Genomic DNA, 17,870 nt, shown 5'->3' on the forward strand with positions numbered 1-17,870 from the left:
AAACATGAGGTTGTGGGATAACTACACACATATATATATATATATTGCAAGTCAAACAGCCACACCGTTTTTTAAAAAATATTAACATTTTTTGTTCAATAAAAATTAATAAATTATATTAAAAATATGAAGAAAAAAAATACTAGTCAATTTGTATAATTAGCCACTCAATACTAATTATTAATTTTTTTTATTCTTTTCTTGTGCAGGTTAAGAGTGTTTTAAGGTGAGCCTATGTTGAATCAGGTTCAAGTATTCTATTCTGCAACTTTCTTATTTATAAATATTTTTAATTATAAATTTTTACTAGAAATATGCATTAGATATGAAAAAACTTTTAAAAATATTCGCCTAAGGCCTCTCCAAACATAGAGCCAGCCCTGTGCGCAATCACTAGATAAATTAAGAAAATGTTGACTTCAAGGGAGTCGGGCCTCCTAATACAGCAAGTTGTAATTTTAGAAAAATATTTAACGATACTTCTTTATTTATCTTGCATTCATTTATACACGTTTGGAAATAAAACTCCCATAACGATTACAATTAAGACTCCTACTTGATATTAAGATTAACAATTACTACCAAATATTAGATAATATTTGTAACAGGTCTATGTGTAGTTGGACATGGGCTGCCAATAGTTGAATTGGTTACTGCAGTTGGACTGAGCAATTGGACTGACTGTTACAATTCAGTTAGTTGGGCTGAGGAGAATTGTATAAAAGGCTGCTTCCTGTAATAGAATACTCATGAAAATTGTTATGATCTTGTATTAGCTTTAGTGATTAGTTCTTGAATAGCTTAGCGATTAGATTAGTGATAATGGGAGGTCCGATCTACCTCAAATCAGATCATACTTGTAATTCTCCATTTCCATTGATTTTCAATACAACCTTCATCCATTGAATCCATTGTTCTTTATAGAAAATTACAAGAAATATCCTTAAGTTTAGAGCTCGCCCCTAATGAGTGATCTTTAGCGTTAAAAAGTTGTTGCAAATATACACTAAATCATTAGCGGTGACCACTTGTCGTTGCTAATGATCCTTCATTAGCGGCGACCCTTATTGGTTGTCGCTAATGGTCAATTATTAGCGGCGACATCTAAGAGTCGTCGCTAATATGGGTCAATAGTCGTCACTATTGACTCTACACAAAAAAAAAAAAAAAAAAAAAAAAAAAAAAAAAAAGAAATTGTTAGAACAGTTTTCTATCTGGTGACGTGTGAATCTTTGATTCGCCGTGTTCTTCATAATCTGCAAAGAATAAACAATGCGTCAAAAGGGGGGGTCTCCCGACGTGCCCTCTCCGATGCCTAAGTTAGTGGGCAGTTTTGGAGAAGAGAAATGATCCTTACACTCATTTCTCACAACAGCCCCACAACAAGCTGACGTGGCTAGTAATATTTTATTATTTTTTTATAAAAAAATAAAAAAAATAAAAAAATAAAAAAAACAATAAAATATTACTAGCCACGTCAGCTTGTTGTGGGGCTGTTGTGAGAAATGAGTGTAGGGATCATTTCTCTTTGGAGAGTATTGAGAGTCGAGAGTTTTTAGTATATTTTCAGTATCTAAATAGAGTGTATTTTGTACCTGGGGTAGCAGGCTATTTATAGGCACATAATTCTCAACCGCATTGTTCCACCTTCATGTCATGGTTGAGTGGGACCTATAGTGGGATGAGATAGAGGTTGAGTGGGAGAGTGGGACACTTACTCCTCATGGGATAATGTATTTAGAGTAATGCTACACATCATCCTCTTGTCCACCTTTTATCCTCCCAAAATTGATGTGGCTCTTAAAATCATCATTGGATCAAAATTCAATAATGATTTATCATAAATTTAATGGTGATTTTAAGAGCCACATCAAATTTGGGAGAACAAAAGGAGGACAAGGGAATGATGTGTAGCATTACTCATGTATTTATCCCATGTGTCCCAAATATAGCCTTCAAGGTGTTATAAGACTCTGTTAAGCCTTAATGACTGAGCGGGTCAAGTTGGGCCAACAAGATCAACTGAGCCCTGGTTCGGGTATAGGTCCATTTGCCTAGGGGATGATAATTTCCCCAAAAGATACCCCCCGATTCCCATTGGCTGATTTGTTCAGCTAGTCGGGCATTGGGAATCTTCTTTTGTACTTGTGGATGAGACTTTTTTGTTCGTTGATAATGAGGATTCAATGTTGATGGTCAGACGCTTGTGGAGACCATGGTTGTTGGAATGTCTAGCAAGCAGCATAGCTTTTACCCCATTGTGCATGTGACTTTTTGCATGTGGTAGAAATTTTGAATGCTCGAAGTTGTTTGCAACTGGAGCCTTTCACTCGCCTTTGACAAATCGGAAGATCTCCTAGCTGCGTCAATACGGTAATCTTTTTTTTTATTTGACAATGTTCTACTCGAGATACACGGGCTATCTTGGCCTCGGGATATTTCTGTCGGGGAAATTATCATCCCCTAGGCAAATGGGCCTATACCCGAACCAGGGCCCAGTTGATCTTGTTGGCCCAACTTGACCCGCTCAGTCATTAGGGCTTAACAGAGTCCTATAACACCTTGAAGGCTATTTTTGGGACACATGGGATAAATACATTATCCCATGAGGAGTAAGTGTCCCACTCTCCCACTCAACAGTGGTATGCCAAAAATACAAATCACTCACTCCAGTTAAATTTCGTCCAAATACTTAACGGATTCTATTAGTATGCCATGTCATCGACAATAAAATGACAACACGTGTCATTGTTAATACATACATATATATATATACATACATATATATATATATATATATATATATATATATATATACATATATATATATATATATATATATATATATATCAACTAAAATAATTTATAAACTTTAAAACGCAAATGTCTTTAATTAAAAAATAAAAAAAATAACAAAGCTTGGGGTGGCCTTCGAGCCACCACTATGGTGGCTCTGGGGTGGCACACGCCACCCAGAGAGCCTTTGGCCCATGGGGGTGGCAGAGCCCCTAAATCCACCACTAGGAGTGGTTGTCCCTAGTTTGTTTGTTTGTTTATTTTATTTATTTATTTTTTTTTTTTTTTAATTTTCGAGAGTGGCTCTGGGGTGGCCAAGGGGTGGCGCACACCACCAGAGCGCCTCTAGCTCATGGGGGTGGCAGAGCGTCACCCCGACTTCCTCTAAGGTGGCCTACGAGCTACCCTAAATCCACCACTAGGAGTGGCTGCCACTAGTTTTTTTTTTTTTTTTTTTTTTTTTTTTTTTTTTTTTTTATAAAAATGAAAAAAAGAAAAAAAAAATTATTGATTTTCGAGAGAATATGGGTATTATCGAAAAGAAAAAAAAGTGGCATTTTTAGCATATCTTGATAGTTTGATGGGTCACTTTAACACACTTGAAAATTCATTAGACTATTTTACAATTGACTATTAGTTAATGAGTTTTTTTTTTTTTTTTTTAAGATAATAATGGTATTATCAGAGAAAGTGACATTTTTGGAAGACTTTGGTATTTTAATGGGTCACTTTCGCACATTTGAAAAATCAATAAGTTATTTAAAATCTATTGTTAGTAATTAAAGGGTTTTTTTTTTCTTTATATATATTCCAAATAAAAATGTTTACTTATCTTAATTAAGCCATTTTCTTCGTATGGCAAATTTGTTGATCACTTAGAAATGGTTTCTATCAGCTAGTTATTTTCAACTACGCCCAACACTAGAAAATAGTAAAGACTTTGGTTTTAAAAAAAAAAATTATACTGAAACAAATTCACTATAAAAATAAAATAAAAAAATAGGGTTTTACTGGCATTTTTATTGGGCAATCAGTGACAAAAAAAATGGCGGTTGTTAATTAGCAGCATTTTTAATCAAATGATGCTAATTATCTGGAATTAGCAGTGTTTTCATAAGTCCAAGATGTAGCCATGTTTTTTGTTACAACGAAAACACAACCCCTTCTCTTGCCTCTCCTTAAGCTCCGAGGGTGTCAATCTTTTGATAGGGGCAATGAGCTTCTTTGAATTGTTGTCTTTGGCATTGAGTCTCCTTGGTTCGATGCATGTAAAATCTTGCTAAATCAATATCCGTCGACAAGCTATAATGTTTGGGGATGGAGATCCTCTCAAATTATCTGTTCAACCATTTATTCTGTCAGATGTGTTTTATAAGTGGTCTCTCACAATTACATGTCTAATTCTCTTAAATTTGAACAAATAATTTAAGAGAATTTTAATATAATGTCTGACAACTAATAACTTGTGACCCATTTGTTTCGGCGTAAAATGTTTTCAGCTTTTTTTCGTGTTTGGTGGGGGCGAATGGAAATCATTTTCAGTTTGACCGTATAAATCTCTTTAACTTTTGTAAAACGATTTACGATTTTCAAAATCGTAAATTGAAAACCATAAATCATTTTATAGATTTAAATTATTCATTCTTGCACGCACATTTGTGAGAATCCGCAACTACCGGGCATTGGAATTTGTTGGTAGCTTGATTCTACCGCCGAAGATCACCGAATTTTAGTATACGATTGCCGTTTCATTAACTGTTGTTGGGCTTAGGGGATCGTCCAAGCCCAAGAACCAAATCTATATATATAACTGCTATAATTGAAACAACTCAGTGAGTTGTGTAACACAACACTTTCATAATTTGGGACTAGTATTTGTAAGAGAAGTGCACAATATAATTTAAACTTCCTTTTCTCTTTTCTTTAATGAGGAATAAGCATACTCTGATTAATTAACCGTTTTTTCCGCAACTACATTTTTTGTTTTTGTTTATTTGTTAGGCTAAATATGTGGCCATGATACTGCATTGGGAGCTTTTCTTCATATTATATAATAACTTGATGATCAGCTGGGTTATGTAGACATGCCTCTTTCATTGACCTGAGTGTCCTCATATTGAATTTCGTTGTTCATCTCAAGTTCCATGACATATTCCTAGCTTCTTTTTTAGGTATCTAGCCTTCGGTCTTAGTGTCTTACAGAATAGTCGAAAATATAGTATAAGATGTAGAAACATGCATATCCACATGCACAAAGACTACGATTTAATGAGAAAAGCCATAAAACCCTATCACCACTAATAAATAGGTTTTTATATGGGAGAAGCCAAGTTCTTTGAAAGGCTTATAGAATGAAATCTACCAAAGAGAGAAGGTAGCTAGTACTTCCAAATTCTGTTAGCCATGCATTATTCATCGTTAAATCATTGATTTATACATATGTAACATCACCCAATTATAATCGTAATAGAATCCAAGGACTAATGAACTTAGCACTAAACCTAAAAATTACAATGAGATTACCCAAACCTTACCCCTACGTACATTCTTTCTTATCAATGGCTAGCTTGATAGGATTTTTATTCTAAAATATCTAACTGAATTTCTGATCATGATAGTTTCCCACTTAGACATTAGCTGGATCTTCTGCTGGACCCCTTGTTGACTGGCGTATGAAAGTGCACAACTTCTTCACCATCCAATATAGTAGGCGGATTATGTGAATTACACCAACAATCAGAGATATTCCTACCCAAATATATATGTATTTCATGCCCAACGATTGAAATCGGTTGAGAATATGATGCGGGCTCACCAAAGTCACTGCTTGTTTATAGGTAAATGTCATGGACGCGACTGAGATAGTTATGGCTGACGTTAGGAGCCAAATAAATAACTTGCTCCTAAGAGGAAATCCAATAATGACCAAAAGTATGACGCACAGAGATGCAAAGAAAGATGTGGTATTGAAATATAAGAACCATAGGTAGTTATCAGGATTAGAATAAGATAAAACTGCTATGCCGGCTTCACATATATTATCTTGCGTACAGTTGGAGCCTTCTGTTGAGTTGGATGTATTTTGTTGCCAAACACCACCTGGTGGGCTGATCCCAGCTTGGAAAGCCATGGTTGCCATCACAGTAGCCACTATCATCAATGTGCCACGTGTTTCTTCCATCCAATTTCCCTGGTGCTTCCAGTATTTACTTAATGACAAACAAACGCACTCCCACCATCTCCTAAACCTTGATTGAGCTCGTTGTGCTCCATCAATAGTTGTACCACTCAGTGCTAGTGGTACGGAAGAATTTAAATCCATTGATCTTTTGACACCGGCTTCCTTTAGAATGTTTTGGATTTCAAAACATTTAAAATCTCTTGGACAGACGTTACATGCCTCTAAGACATCTAAAGATGTGTAACCAATGACGTTCATGGCATTAGCCTCTCTTTTTATTTCCGGTACTGAAATTAAGTATTTGATGGCCTGCACAAACACAACAATCTATTGTGTCATCCAACAACACCATAAACTCTAAAAGCACTTCCACAAAAACAAAACCAAATAAATTTAATTCAACCACATTGAATGATCTTTCTTAGGTTATTTACTACTTACCTTTTTGCATGACGTTTAGAAGAACCGCATGAAACAAATGGATCTTTCTATTTTTGGTGGGGCATGTCTGAAAATATCACAATCCTTGCATTTTTTTTTTTCACTTATTCTATGAGAATATATATATGTCTTGTTCCAATTTAAACTTTTTGTCATACTTTATGAATACAAACAAACTTACAAAAAAAGGAATGAGAACAAGAAGTAAATCTTAAATAATTTCATAGGCATGGATAGCCATAGACATTATTGACACACCTTCATTTGCTTGAGCATCACAGCTAAATGCAACACGGAGCCATCATGGTTTTTGGAGTTGAGGAATAATTCATCACCATTAGATGATTCCACTAACAATTTGAGAGCATCCAAATGATTATATCGAAGACACAAGTGCAATACACTGTCTCCATTGAGATTCACTTGGATGGATTCTCGTCGAGCAATGACCAACTCTTTTATGATCTCTATGCGTCTTCTCATTATGGCCAAGTGGAGAGGAATTCTCTCATCTTGATCAACAGCCATGCAAATATTTTTATTTGCTTGCAACAATGCTTTTACTATCTCAATGTGGCCCTCAGCAGAAGCCAAGTGAAGAGGGGTTCGTCCCAGTAAGTCCACCTCTTTTGCAAGTGTAGATTTCATGCTGATAAGAACTTTACTAAATTCAAGGTGGTCGTACAAAGCTGATAAATGTAAGGGAGTCTCACTAAAAGAACTGAGTGAAACTCTATTAAGGATGCCATCATCTGTTTGGATCAATGTGGTCAAAGTGCTTACAACCCCATTCCGTGACGCTGCATAGAGTGCATCCATATTCAGTTTTTCCATCCTTCCCTTGTGAATGTGAGAATTGAAGAAATTTCAACTATAACTTGTATATATGGGTTTGTTTGAGAACGTCAGTTTGGGGGGGCTTTTTGGTTGAGTTTTTTTAGTGTAGCTTTATAGAATTTTCCACGCGTTTTACGCGTTTTGCTTTCACATAAACTTATGCTGTGGAAAAGAAAACAAGGCTAAACAATATATATTGAAATAAACAATATAAAAAATATTGTTAAAAAAAGCTTCTTAAACTAAATGGAAACATTCACTGTGGGCAATCAATCACGTACTGTGGGCCGTTTTCATTGACCGAATGGAAATATATTTTAATCGAAAAAAATATAAAAAAGCGTCTGAAACTAACGGTAGATTTTAAAATACTTTTTTTAGATTTTTAATAAAATTATCAAAATGAGCCAAAAAAATTTACTTTTGGTGAAAAATTCCTATAATACCTATATTCTCTAAAAAATAAAAAAAAATAAAAAAAATAAAAAGCAAAAATAATAAATACAAAATTATTGTAGTCAAATTCTGTCAAAATACTTGATACATTCTGTTAGTGTTAACTTTAATATCAATAAAATAATGGCATGTGTCATTTTTACTAAAAAATTAATTAAAATCATTTTCGTTTTTCTTTTTTCTTTTTAAATTAAAATTTTTTAATTTTTTTAATTTCTTTAACTTCTTAGTTTTATATTAATAGTTTTTTTTTTTTTTTTTTTTAAAAAAAAGTTTTTTATTCATTTTCTATTTTAGTTTTTAAGAGAATAAGAATAATATTCAAGGGCTATTGTTAAATCAACTCAAGAGGCCTTATATTTGCTCAGAATTAAAAGATATAAAAAGAATCCAACAAAATATTTACCCAATTTCATGCATTACCGTCAAGGTCGCCCGCGAATAAATTGATAGAGTACAACACACAGGAGTTATTAATTAATGAAAATAGGATAAGAATTAACAATCAAATTACATTCAAAGATTCAAAAGTATATATTCCTACATGCATTTCAAAAAATGCCTGTAAAAATCACATAATTTGTTTATCTTATTAAGAATACATGTGAAAATTAAATAATTACTTTAAAAATAAATATTAATTTAGTAAACTAAACCCGAAGAAATCCCCAAACTCAATTTGAAAGTAATATTTCAAACACCATAGAGAGAAGAACTCATAAAAGTAGTCGATCAATTTGAGCATATTTTTCAGAATTAATAATTAGGAAGCATACAAGATTGGCAGATAAGCAAATTCAAGAGCTCATGGTAGTCAAGTGGTCGGCCTCTCAAAACATTTTTGGAAGCATTTTCAACAATTTTCTTCTATTTTCAGTTTTTATTTCTGTTTGTATTTCAGCTGATGTCCCTTTATCCCTTCTTCTTTACCTAAGTACTGCTCAAAAAAAAAAAAAAGTCATGAGAAAAGTTAGAATGTTTTGAAGTTAATTTTTTTTTGGAATCGTCAAACGGGCCCGGATGTCAAATATTTCTCTATAGTCCATTCTTTTTCCTACATATAAAGAAAATGTCAAAAAAACCAATGTGTAGGTAACAAAAAAAGCTTCACTATCCATTATTTTAATAAAAAATACATCTCTTTCATCTCTCATCTCTTTGCCTTTCTATTGAAAATTGTGTTGGAATTTTGGGAAAAATTTGAGGATGGGTAGAAATTTAAATTTGTTAAAAAAGAATATTTACTTGATATTGGGAAATTTAAGAGAAGTTATTGTAGAATGTATTTGGATAAGAAAGCAAAAATAGTTCTCTAAATTTAAAAAAAGTCAAAGGGAAGTAAGGAACCTGCTGTAAATGCACTAAGCAGCCTTAAGTATCCGGCCTTTAGTCTTAGTATCTTACAGAATAGTCGAAAAGATAATATAAAATGTAGAAACAAGCAAAGAAAGAGGTAGTATCGAAAGATATGAAGAGGTAGTATAGATCTCGATAGGAATAAGCTAAAGTGGATGTGCCAGCGTCAAGTTCGTTGTATTTTCTTGCGTAGAACTGAAACCACTAGCAGTTGTATTTCCTTGCCTAGAATTGATACTGCCTGTGGTTTTATTTCCTTGCGTAGAGTTGGAAAACATAATTTCTTGCCAATACATTATACATATAATAATATTTAAACAAATCTTCTTGCGTAGAGTTGCAACATGACATCCCATCTAATTGTCAACGTGTATATATATATATAAACTAACACGTTGCTTGCAAGTTATACATTGTCAGAGTTGAAGGCGACTTTTAAAGTTACTATTGAATTAAAATTTTATAGTAGTTTATTATAAATTTAATGATGATTTTAAAAATCGCATTAATTTAAAAAAAATAGAAAGAGAATGAAAAAATGATTCCTAATATCACTCATATATATATATATATATATATATATATATATATATATATATATATATATATTGAAAGAAGATACTTCAATTTACATACTATATATATGTATTTCTGAAGTAAGTACTAAGTAGGTTGCTGAAAAAAATAAATAAATAAAAATAATAAATTCTTAAATGCAGCAGACTAGGTAAACTAGGGAAAAACGCGTAATCGTGATAACCTTTTTTTTATGCCCGAGAAATATATTTTTACATCTTTTGTATATCATTTTTAAAAAAAAAAAAATAAAAAATTAACCATTAATTCTGTAGAACCTATGAGTGGAGATCTGATTTTTCTTCCAATCTCCCTTAGGATGAGATATACAAAAGATGTCTCTTTACATCCATTATCGACAGCCCGTGTATAAACAAAAATCTTTGCATACGCAAGCGGTAGTAGTCCAACATCACGTATGACCATCACATAATTCTAATTCTCCAAATTTGGAAAAACATCATCTTCAAAGATGGCTTTGAAATTGCAATTCAAGTCATTGTTCGTGATAATATTCTCCATATAATTGTGATTGGATATGGTAGGAAAATATATGAGATTGTACGGTTTGATTGTAATTGATTATAATCAAATCAGCATTAAATACATTCAATTTTCATTTGATTTGATCTTCTCTTATACCTTTTCATATTCTCTCTACATCCCTATAAATACGGATTATTTGTATGATAAATTCATCAATGAATAAAAGCATAATGTAACCCTTTGAGCTTTATCCTATGAACATAATTCATAGACCGAACCACGTAAAATCACTATTCTTATTTTATTTATTCCGCTTTTCATTTTATATTTCTATAGCATTATCTTTTCCATCATGATATCAAAGCTATAGGCTAACTTTAGTTGTTTAGATCTTCGATTGCAATTTTTTTTTTGTTTCTTTATCCTTTGTTTCGGATTGATTTCACAATCACGAAACCCTTGATTTTTATTCCTGTTGTGTTATGTTTGTTAGATAAAAATAAAATAAAAAAAGGCCATGTTTTTCTAGTTTGCCTCAACTCAAGACATTGCCGAAGAAGACATGACCAGATCCTCATCCTTAGGGCCTCAGGGACCTTGACCAATTCCTATAACTTCATCTTCTCCGACACCTTCTCTGCCCCCGTCTTCCTCTTTGTGCCTCCAGCCATCCACAACTCCAATCTACGATAGACCCAGACGAGTTCCGCACCTCACAACTGGCTTTGGTCTCTTTGCCACGTGACCTTTGCTGCACCGGGCTGTTCCACCAAGAACTAGCACCTTCTTCTTCAGCGATCCATCACTTTCTGCCTTCTCGGCATGCGGTTGCGCCTTCTCCAAGCACCGTGAGCTATCCGGGGTCCTCTAATGCTTTGGCGAACACCTTCGCGCCACCATTTGAAGCTCCTGGGATGGTTGTTTTTGTTGTTGCAATACTCACTGAGGCTTTTCATTTTATGTTATTGTTTTGCTGTTGCAATACTCTCGATATTTTGATCTTATGTTATATATATATATTTTCTCAAAAAAAACACAAACAAAAAGATTAAGGGGGGGGGGGGGGGGGGTGTGGAAACTCGATTGAAAGAAAGAAAAAAATCAAAATCAAAAATTCAAAAGGGGCAAAGTTGCCCACCTTTCGGTCCTTTGTTGGCCCAATTGTTTGGTCTTATTTTGTTGACCACGACCTATTTTTTGGCCTTTGAGGTATCACCTAAAATTAAGGGTGTAAATTTGGGCTGGTTATAAGTGGCGGGAAAACCGAGCACCAATCGGCTCTGGGTAATCGAAAAATTGGGAAACCGGTTTGGTACCTGGTTATTAATTACCGGGCACCCGAAGCCGAAGCCGATTATTAATTTCTCACCCGCTTATAACTGGATAATCGGCTCCAGGTTGTGTGTGTGTGTGTGTGTGTGTGTATAAATTAAAAAATAGAAAATTACCCTCCTGCCCTTTACCCTAATACATGGTACTATACACCCCTTTTTCTCTTCCGCCTTTTCTTTCTTTTCTCACTTCTCACTCTCACTTTGTCTCCGCGGCGCGGTGCCTTCAGCTCTTCTTCTTCTTTGGCCCTACATGGTATACACCCCTTCACCTAGGGTTCTTCAGTTCTTCTTTTTCTTCGTCTTTGATCTTTCTCCCCCTTCGTGATTTCGTCTTTCTCTATTTCTCTACAGATCTGATGACTTCATCGTTCAAAACTTCAAAGCATGCCCATCAACACAAAGAAGAAAAAGAAGCAGACAAAGTTGGAGCAAAAGATTACGCATTTTCTTTGTGAAAGCCAATTTATGATTTCTTAGGGAATCTTGGTGTTTTTTTGTAGATCGGTGATTCTTTTCAATTATTTATGTTTAATTTTTTGTTGGTTGATTATTTTTGTAGTTTTGACCATTTGATTTTGAGTTATAACCTCTCAATTTGGGTGAGATATTTTATAGGCTTGATTTTGAGTGTTTTGATTCTTTTTTTCTTTTTTTTTGAACAATGTTGGAACTTCTTCATTGATAGAAAACAACTGATCCTCCAAAAAGGATCTAGGGACAAGAACTGTCCCTAAGTAATGCATGCAAAATACAATGAGGTATATCCTCAAACCAAACAAAATCAACAATCTTACTAGATGCCTCTTTTGCTAAACAATGGGCCACATTATTAGCCTCTCGATCTACCCACATAAACCAAAGTTGCATACCTGAACCCTTGCATTTCTGAAATGATTCCCTCAATAAAATGGCCAGCCGTTGACAGGTTTAGAGAACCATGGTTAACATCATTTACCACTTGTTTAGCATCCCCTTCAAGGAGAACATTGAAGAAACTAGCCTGCTTACAAAATAAAATAGCTTCTAGGGCTGCCATAGCTTCAGCCACATTCGGTGTAGTCACAACCTTTTTCGTGATAGCCCTTGCACCTAAAACATTACCATGTTCATCTCTAGCCACAATCCCAATACCAATATGACACTCCTTAACTAGCAAAGAAGCATCCCAATTCACCTTTATAATTCCTAGAGGCGGAGGTTGCCACCCCTTGAGTAATAAAAGAGAATTAGATTACCCCCCAGAAATCACAAAAGCCTCATCTTTTTTATTGTACCTACGGAAATCATCAAGAGATTCCATTGATTCCTTGAGAACAGTTTGAGGGGGAGTGAAAATATTATCGAAGATAAAAAGATTTCTTCGTAACCAAATTCTTCTAGAGATCACTGCCATAAGATTTAAATCTTCAGATAAGAAGCGCTCTATACAGTACTCCAAAAGCCGCATAAAATTATTTCCCATGAAAGAACACTTCTGAAATGACACTAAACTCCCACCCCAGACATCTTGAGCAGCTATACATTTCCAGAGGACTTGAAAAACTGTTTCAGATTCACTAGTACAACAAGGGCATAGATTAGAATCCACAATTTTACGCCTAAATAAATTGCTCTTAGTGGGAAGTAAACCATTACATGCACGCCACATGAAAAGCTTTACAGGGTTTGGAACTCTCAAATTCCAAATAACAGACCAGAGTTGCAGTCCGCCCGCCTCCTGTGATGTACCACCCAAATTGCGAGCGTTAATTTCCATTCCCAAGTGATATGCACTTCGCACTGAAAAAACTACATTCTTTGTACCTCGCCACACAATTCGATCCAATGGAAGAGTAGGACTCAAAGGAATAGCAGCAATAACCTTAGCCTTTTCCAAACTGAAAACAGCATTAATAAGTCTAGTATTCCACCCCCGTAAATCGGAATCAATAAGAGTTGAAACAGCCGAATTTGCAAAAATCACCCTTGGGGGAGACTGTACCAAAAAAGAAGTAGGTGTAGGCAACCACCGTTCGTTCAAGATGTGAATACTCTTCCCATCCCCAACCCTCCACACCAAACCTTCTTTTAATAAATCTATTGCAGACAACAAACTTCTCCATACAAAAGAAGGCCGAGTTCCCACCACAGATGACAAGAAAGAATCACGAGGGAAATATTTTGCCCTTAGGACTTGAGCTATAAGAGATTTAGGATTTGTAAAATTTAATATAAATTATTGTTACATGATATCCTATTTATATCCAAAGCACTCTATTATATGTCATAGAGCACTATTTGATCAGCATTTTTGTTAGGATTCATGCTTTTGATATTGAAAAATGTATTAGTTTATCGCTCACTACCTAGCAAATTAGCACTAAAAGCATTTTCAAACCCAGATGGTAGGTGATTGAATTTCTTGATTGAATTAGGTCTAACACGTTAAAAAAAATGGCTAAAAACGTTTAAATGAAGTCCAAGAAATAGGCCCAATATCTAAAATAGGCCTAAAAAGTCATTTTTTTAAAAAAGTTCAGTACCCGATTCGAATAATCGGGTACCACTCGAGGTAACTACGTAACCCCCGGTTAACCGGCTACTAGATTACCGGAGCCAGTTTCTAGTTCTTAATAATCGGGAACCACCTCCGAGTTTACACCCCTACTTAAAACCCATGCCCATTTAGCAATTTGTTAGCTCTCTTCTTGGCCCATACGTGACCAATCTTTTGGCATTTAAGGTTGAAATATAAAGACTCCTAGCCGTAAAACATGCAACCAAAATATAAAGTGGAAAAGTAAAGAACACATATTTTGGTTACAAAGTAGAAACTCTTTGCACCAAAAAGAAAAAATCACTCTGGGGCAGCCAAACTTAGGCAATCCACTATTTAGAAGAAAATGCTAGTTACATGACAGTCGTACTCACATAACCCAATGTAGTAGTCGTACCTTTAACTCTGACACGTACCTATAAGTGAACGCCTCTCAACTAGACCACATGTTAGAAGAGTTCTTCAATAGATTCCTTTCACTTAGAACTTCTCTCTTAGTTAGACTTCAAATGGTTGAAACGATACAATAAAATAAAAACTCTAAGAGAGTGAGCACATCTAACAATTTCTACCTAAACAACATCTTTTAGCACAAAGAGAATTCATCTAAGGAATTTTTTTCTTAATACAATAGAGTTCAACACTGAATACTCCTTACAATAACACAGCCTAGAAGCACCTTTAAATAGGCTTAAGAAATCCTAAATCTACTCTTACACGGATTTCCATAGGTGGCGTCCAAATCTGGCTTTTGGTGTCCGGACCAACAACTAAAACTTCGAGTAATCACTGAATCGTATTTGGACTTGCAACCCTAGCGTCCGAGCAATTGCATAAAGTACATCCACCATCCGTAGTTATCGCATTTGCATATGGACTTATATGCAGACAGGTGCTCTTTGTGGCTAGCGTCTGCTGGGTCATCCGGACTCCTTCCGAACTTTTGCTCTCGGAGTTCAATGTTTGCTGGGCTGTCCGGACCTTTAAAGGACTCTGACATTCTGAGCTAGGTGTTCGGACTCTGACATCTAGACGTCTGGACAGGTTGTAGGAAAAACTGACTTACAGAACTGTAAAATTTCCAAAATATTTTATTCAATAGGAAATTAACTTCTTAAGAGATATTCTGTGTAGATACTTGTCATGATTAGTCATTTCCATAAGGAATATATATTTTGCAATATTCTTCTAGAAGACTCTGGAAATATAGTGTCCCTATTATAGAAGTCCCTGATAAGCGTCAAATGTTGCATATTCAAGCTCCTTAACTTGCATATGCTAATTTTTTAGCATTATTATTTGTTTGATTTTGTGTTATTTTATTGTTTTCAGGTTTTAAATAAACATACAATTAATTCAATTGATTTTGGACTTAAAACACACTTTGAGAAGACCTAGAAGATGTGGTTAGGTTTAATTAAATTAAGCAAATAATTAAATCGGAATTTCTCCAATAAGAGTCAAAATCGGATTAGATTCAAATTTAGATTCTATACACATCTCATTATTTTGATCATACCTTTCTGCTCAAATCTCTAATTGCAATGAAATTTGTGGCATTGGAAAGCTAATAAAACATGCAACAAATATGTTTGAAATAGATTTTTCCCAATTCAGACATTTAATATACCAAAATCGCCCTACGTAAATTTGGACGAATCTTATTCCGATTTGTACTAAGATTGCTTCCTAATTTGACTAAGAGATTCAAGTACGATTTTTCTTGGAATTCCTAGGGCTTCTATGGCTTGTTTTTGCTCCCTATAAATAGATCCTTCAACTTCAAGTAAATGTATGCTTAGCTTTAGACAGACAATTCTTCATGGAGGCTTGACAAGTTGAAGAGGAGAAAAACATGGCAGGAGGCCATCCCAGTGCCACGATGAGTGACTAAATTCATAATAGGATGTTGATGTAGCCATTTTCAAGTAACAATAGTTTAATTATATTTTAATTTATAATTTTTTTATATGCATGATGGTTGCAAAACTGTAAAAATTGATCTTAATATTTATATTCAATCATTATGAATTTGTTATATTGTCTTAGAAAGTATTTTTATATTGATTAAACTCAATCATTCATATTTTTTGTGTTTATGTAAATGATTGTTATACAACGGTTTTAATTGACATTTGATCAAGAGTGTTAGATAAGCCATGCCTAGGAAAGAGAGATTGTACTACACCCTAGTTTAGTGTAATTTAGATAGACAGTTTGTACCAACCGAAGATGAATTATATTATTCCATTGATTATATGTATCATATTAAAGATGTAGCTAGTACATACTTAGGGAAGACAGGTTCTATCGCATCTTAGTGGTTAGGTAGACGGTCCATGCCAATTGAAGATAGGTTATACTTATTCTTTAATGATGGTATTTTCTTGAGTACTCGAGTGGGACGAGCTATATATCATGCATAATATGAATTTTCCTTGTTAATTTATAATTGACCATTGTTATGCGGTGAGTGGTGAAATCAACCCCCTATTCTTTCTCTCATCACTACAATCTTTATTATTATGCCTTTAGTTTTATGCATTTAACTTAGTTATAAATAAAATCAACTTAAACTTCTTTTAATTAAGTTATATTTAATCTTGAAAACTTGATAGCAATTTACGTAGTTCTTGAGATTCGACACTCTCAATATAACTCTATCCTGCAAGGATTCATCCTATTGCGAGTGGTTATTTTTATTATTGATATATTTTGATAAACAAAATATCACATCAATTCTTGGCGTCGTTGCTGGGGACTGCAAACAGTTATGTTATTAAGTTTTAAAGATTGAATTTAACTTGATTCTTTTCTGTTTTTATTTTTATTTTGGTTTCTTTATTTTTATTTTTTAGTTTTTAATTTTCTTTTTCTTTTGTTATTTTATTTTATTTTGTCAATTTAGTTTATATGGGGAGCAGGGTTGTGGGCCTTGTCCACAGGTGCATGATGGTGGAAAGAGTTTATAATTGTGCATATGTTTATGTTTAAGAGGAATGAGAATTGAAAAGTGAAGTGTTGTTGGGAACAGGGTTTTAGCTGGCTCTAAAAGTGCACTTGAAATCATATATATGAATTATGTGAGATTGAGACTATATATGCGAAGAAATTGCTGAATGTGTTCCAGCCGAGAAACAATTAAGCACTAGACTATACGAAGACATTGGTTCGTCCTGTTCACAATCGCTTTTCCAACCACTGATTTCTTTCGACAACGATGACTTCGATTCCAATTAGCATGGAGAGGAATTCTCTCATCCTGGTCAAAAGCTAAGCAAACATCTGTATTTGCTTGCAATAATGCTTTTACAATTTCAGTGTACGTGACCCTCAGCAGAAGCTAAGTGAAGAGGGGTTCGCCCCAACGAGTCCACCTCTTCCGTAAGTTTAGGTTTCTTGTTAAGAAGAACTCTACTAAACTCAAGGTGGCCAAGCAAAGCTGCTATGTGTAAGGGTGTCTCATTGAAGGATGTGAGTGAAACTTTATTAAGGATGAGTGCATCCCTTTGGATCAATGTGTTCAAGGTACTTACGCACCCATTCATTGAGGCTTCATAGATTGCAACCATATTCCCTTCTTCATCGTGCCTTCTATCCATCTCTCACTTGTGAATGTGAAAATTGAAGAAATTTCAACACGAAATTATGGAGTTACCAGAGGTCACAGCTTTTCTTGTACATGAACTACTTAAAAAATATCAGCGTGTATTGAAATAAACAAGTGGGCAATCATTCCCTGTGGGCCGATTTCATTGATCAATGGAAGTATGTTTGCCATCCGTACGTAGTTGTCGTCTTCATTTTCCTGTTGAATTTCCTTTTCCTTTTCTAAATTTGTTTTTGGTAATTCTCGTATTATTTGTGTATT

General features: G+C 34.4%; 1 protein-coding gene across 1 annotated transcript; it reads right to left on the bottom strand.

The window, feature by feature from the left end:
* Nucleotides 1-5,260: 5,260 nt before the first annotated feature.
* Nucleotides 5,261-17,601, bottom strand: LOC133867273 (ankyrin repeat-containing protein ITN1-like). Its single transcript, XM_062303993.1, has 3 exons — nucleotides 17,377-17,601; nucleotides 6,677-7,042; nucleotides 5,261-6,286 (listed from the first exon to the last, which is right to left on the bottom strand). Exons 1-3 carry the CDS (start codon nucleotides 17,599-17,601, stop codon nucleotides 5,423-5,425), a joined length of 1,455 nt encoding a protein of 484 aa, XP_062159977.1. The 3' UTR covers nucleotides 5,261-5,422.
* Nucleotides 17,602-17,870: the final 269 nt, after the last annotated feature.

The sequence above is a fragment of the Alnus glutinosa genome, chromosome 4, assembly GCF_958979055.1.
Source record: "Alnus glutinosa chromosome 4, dhAlnGlut1.1, whole genome shotgun sequence".
Lineage (NCBI taxonomy): Eukaryota > Viridiplantae > Streptophyta > Magnoliopsida > Fagales > Betulaceae > Alnus > Alnus glutinosa.

Coding starts and splice junctions, on each gene's coding strand:
- LOC133867273 (XM_062303993.1), bottom strand. CDS start 17,601: ATGGATAGAAGGCACGATGAAGAAGGGAATATGGTTGCAATCTATGAA. Junction 7,043..17,376: donor AACCTAAACTTACGGAAGAG/GTGGACTCGTTG, acceptor CTTGCAAAAGAG/GTGGACTTACTGGGACGAAC. Junction 6,287..6,676: donor TGATGCTCAAGCAAATGAAG/GTGTGTCAATAA, acceptor GTGTTTGTGCAG/GCCATCAAATACTTAATTTC.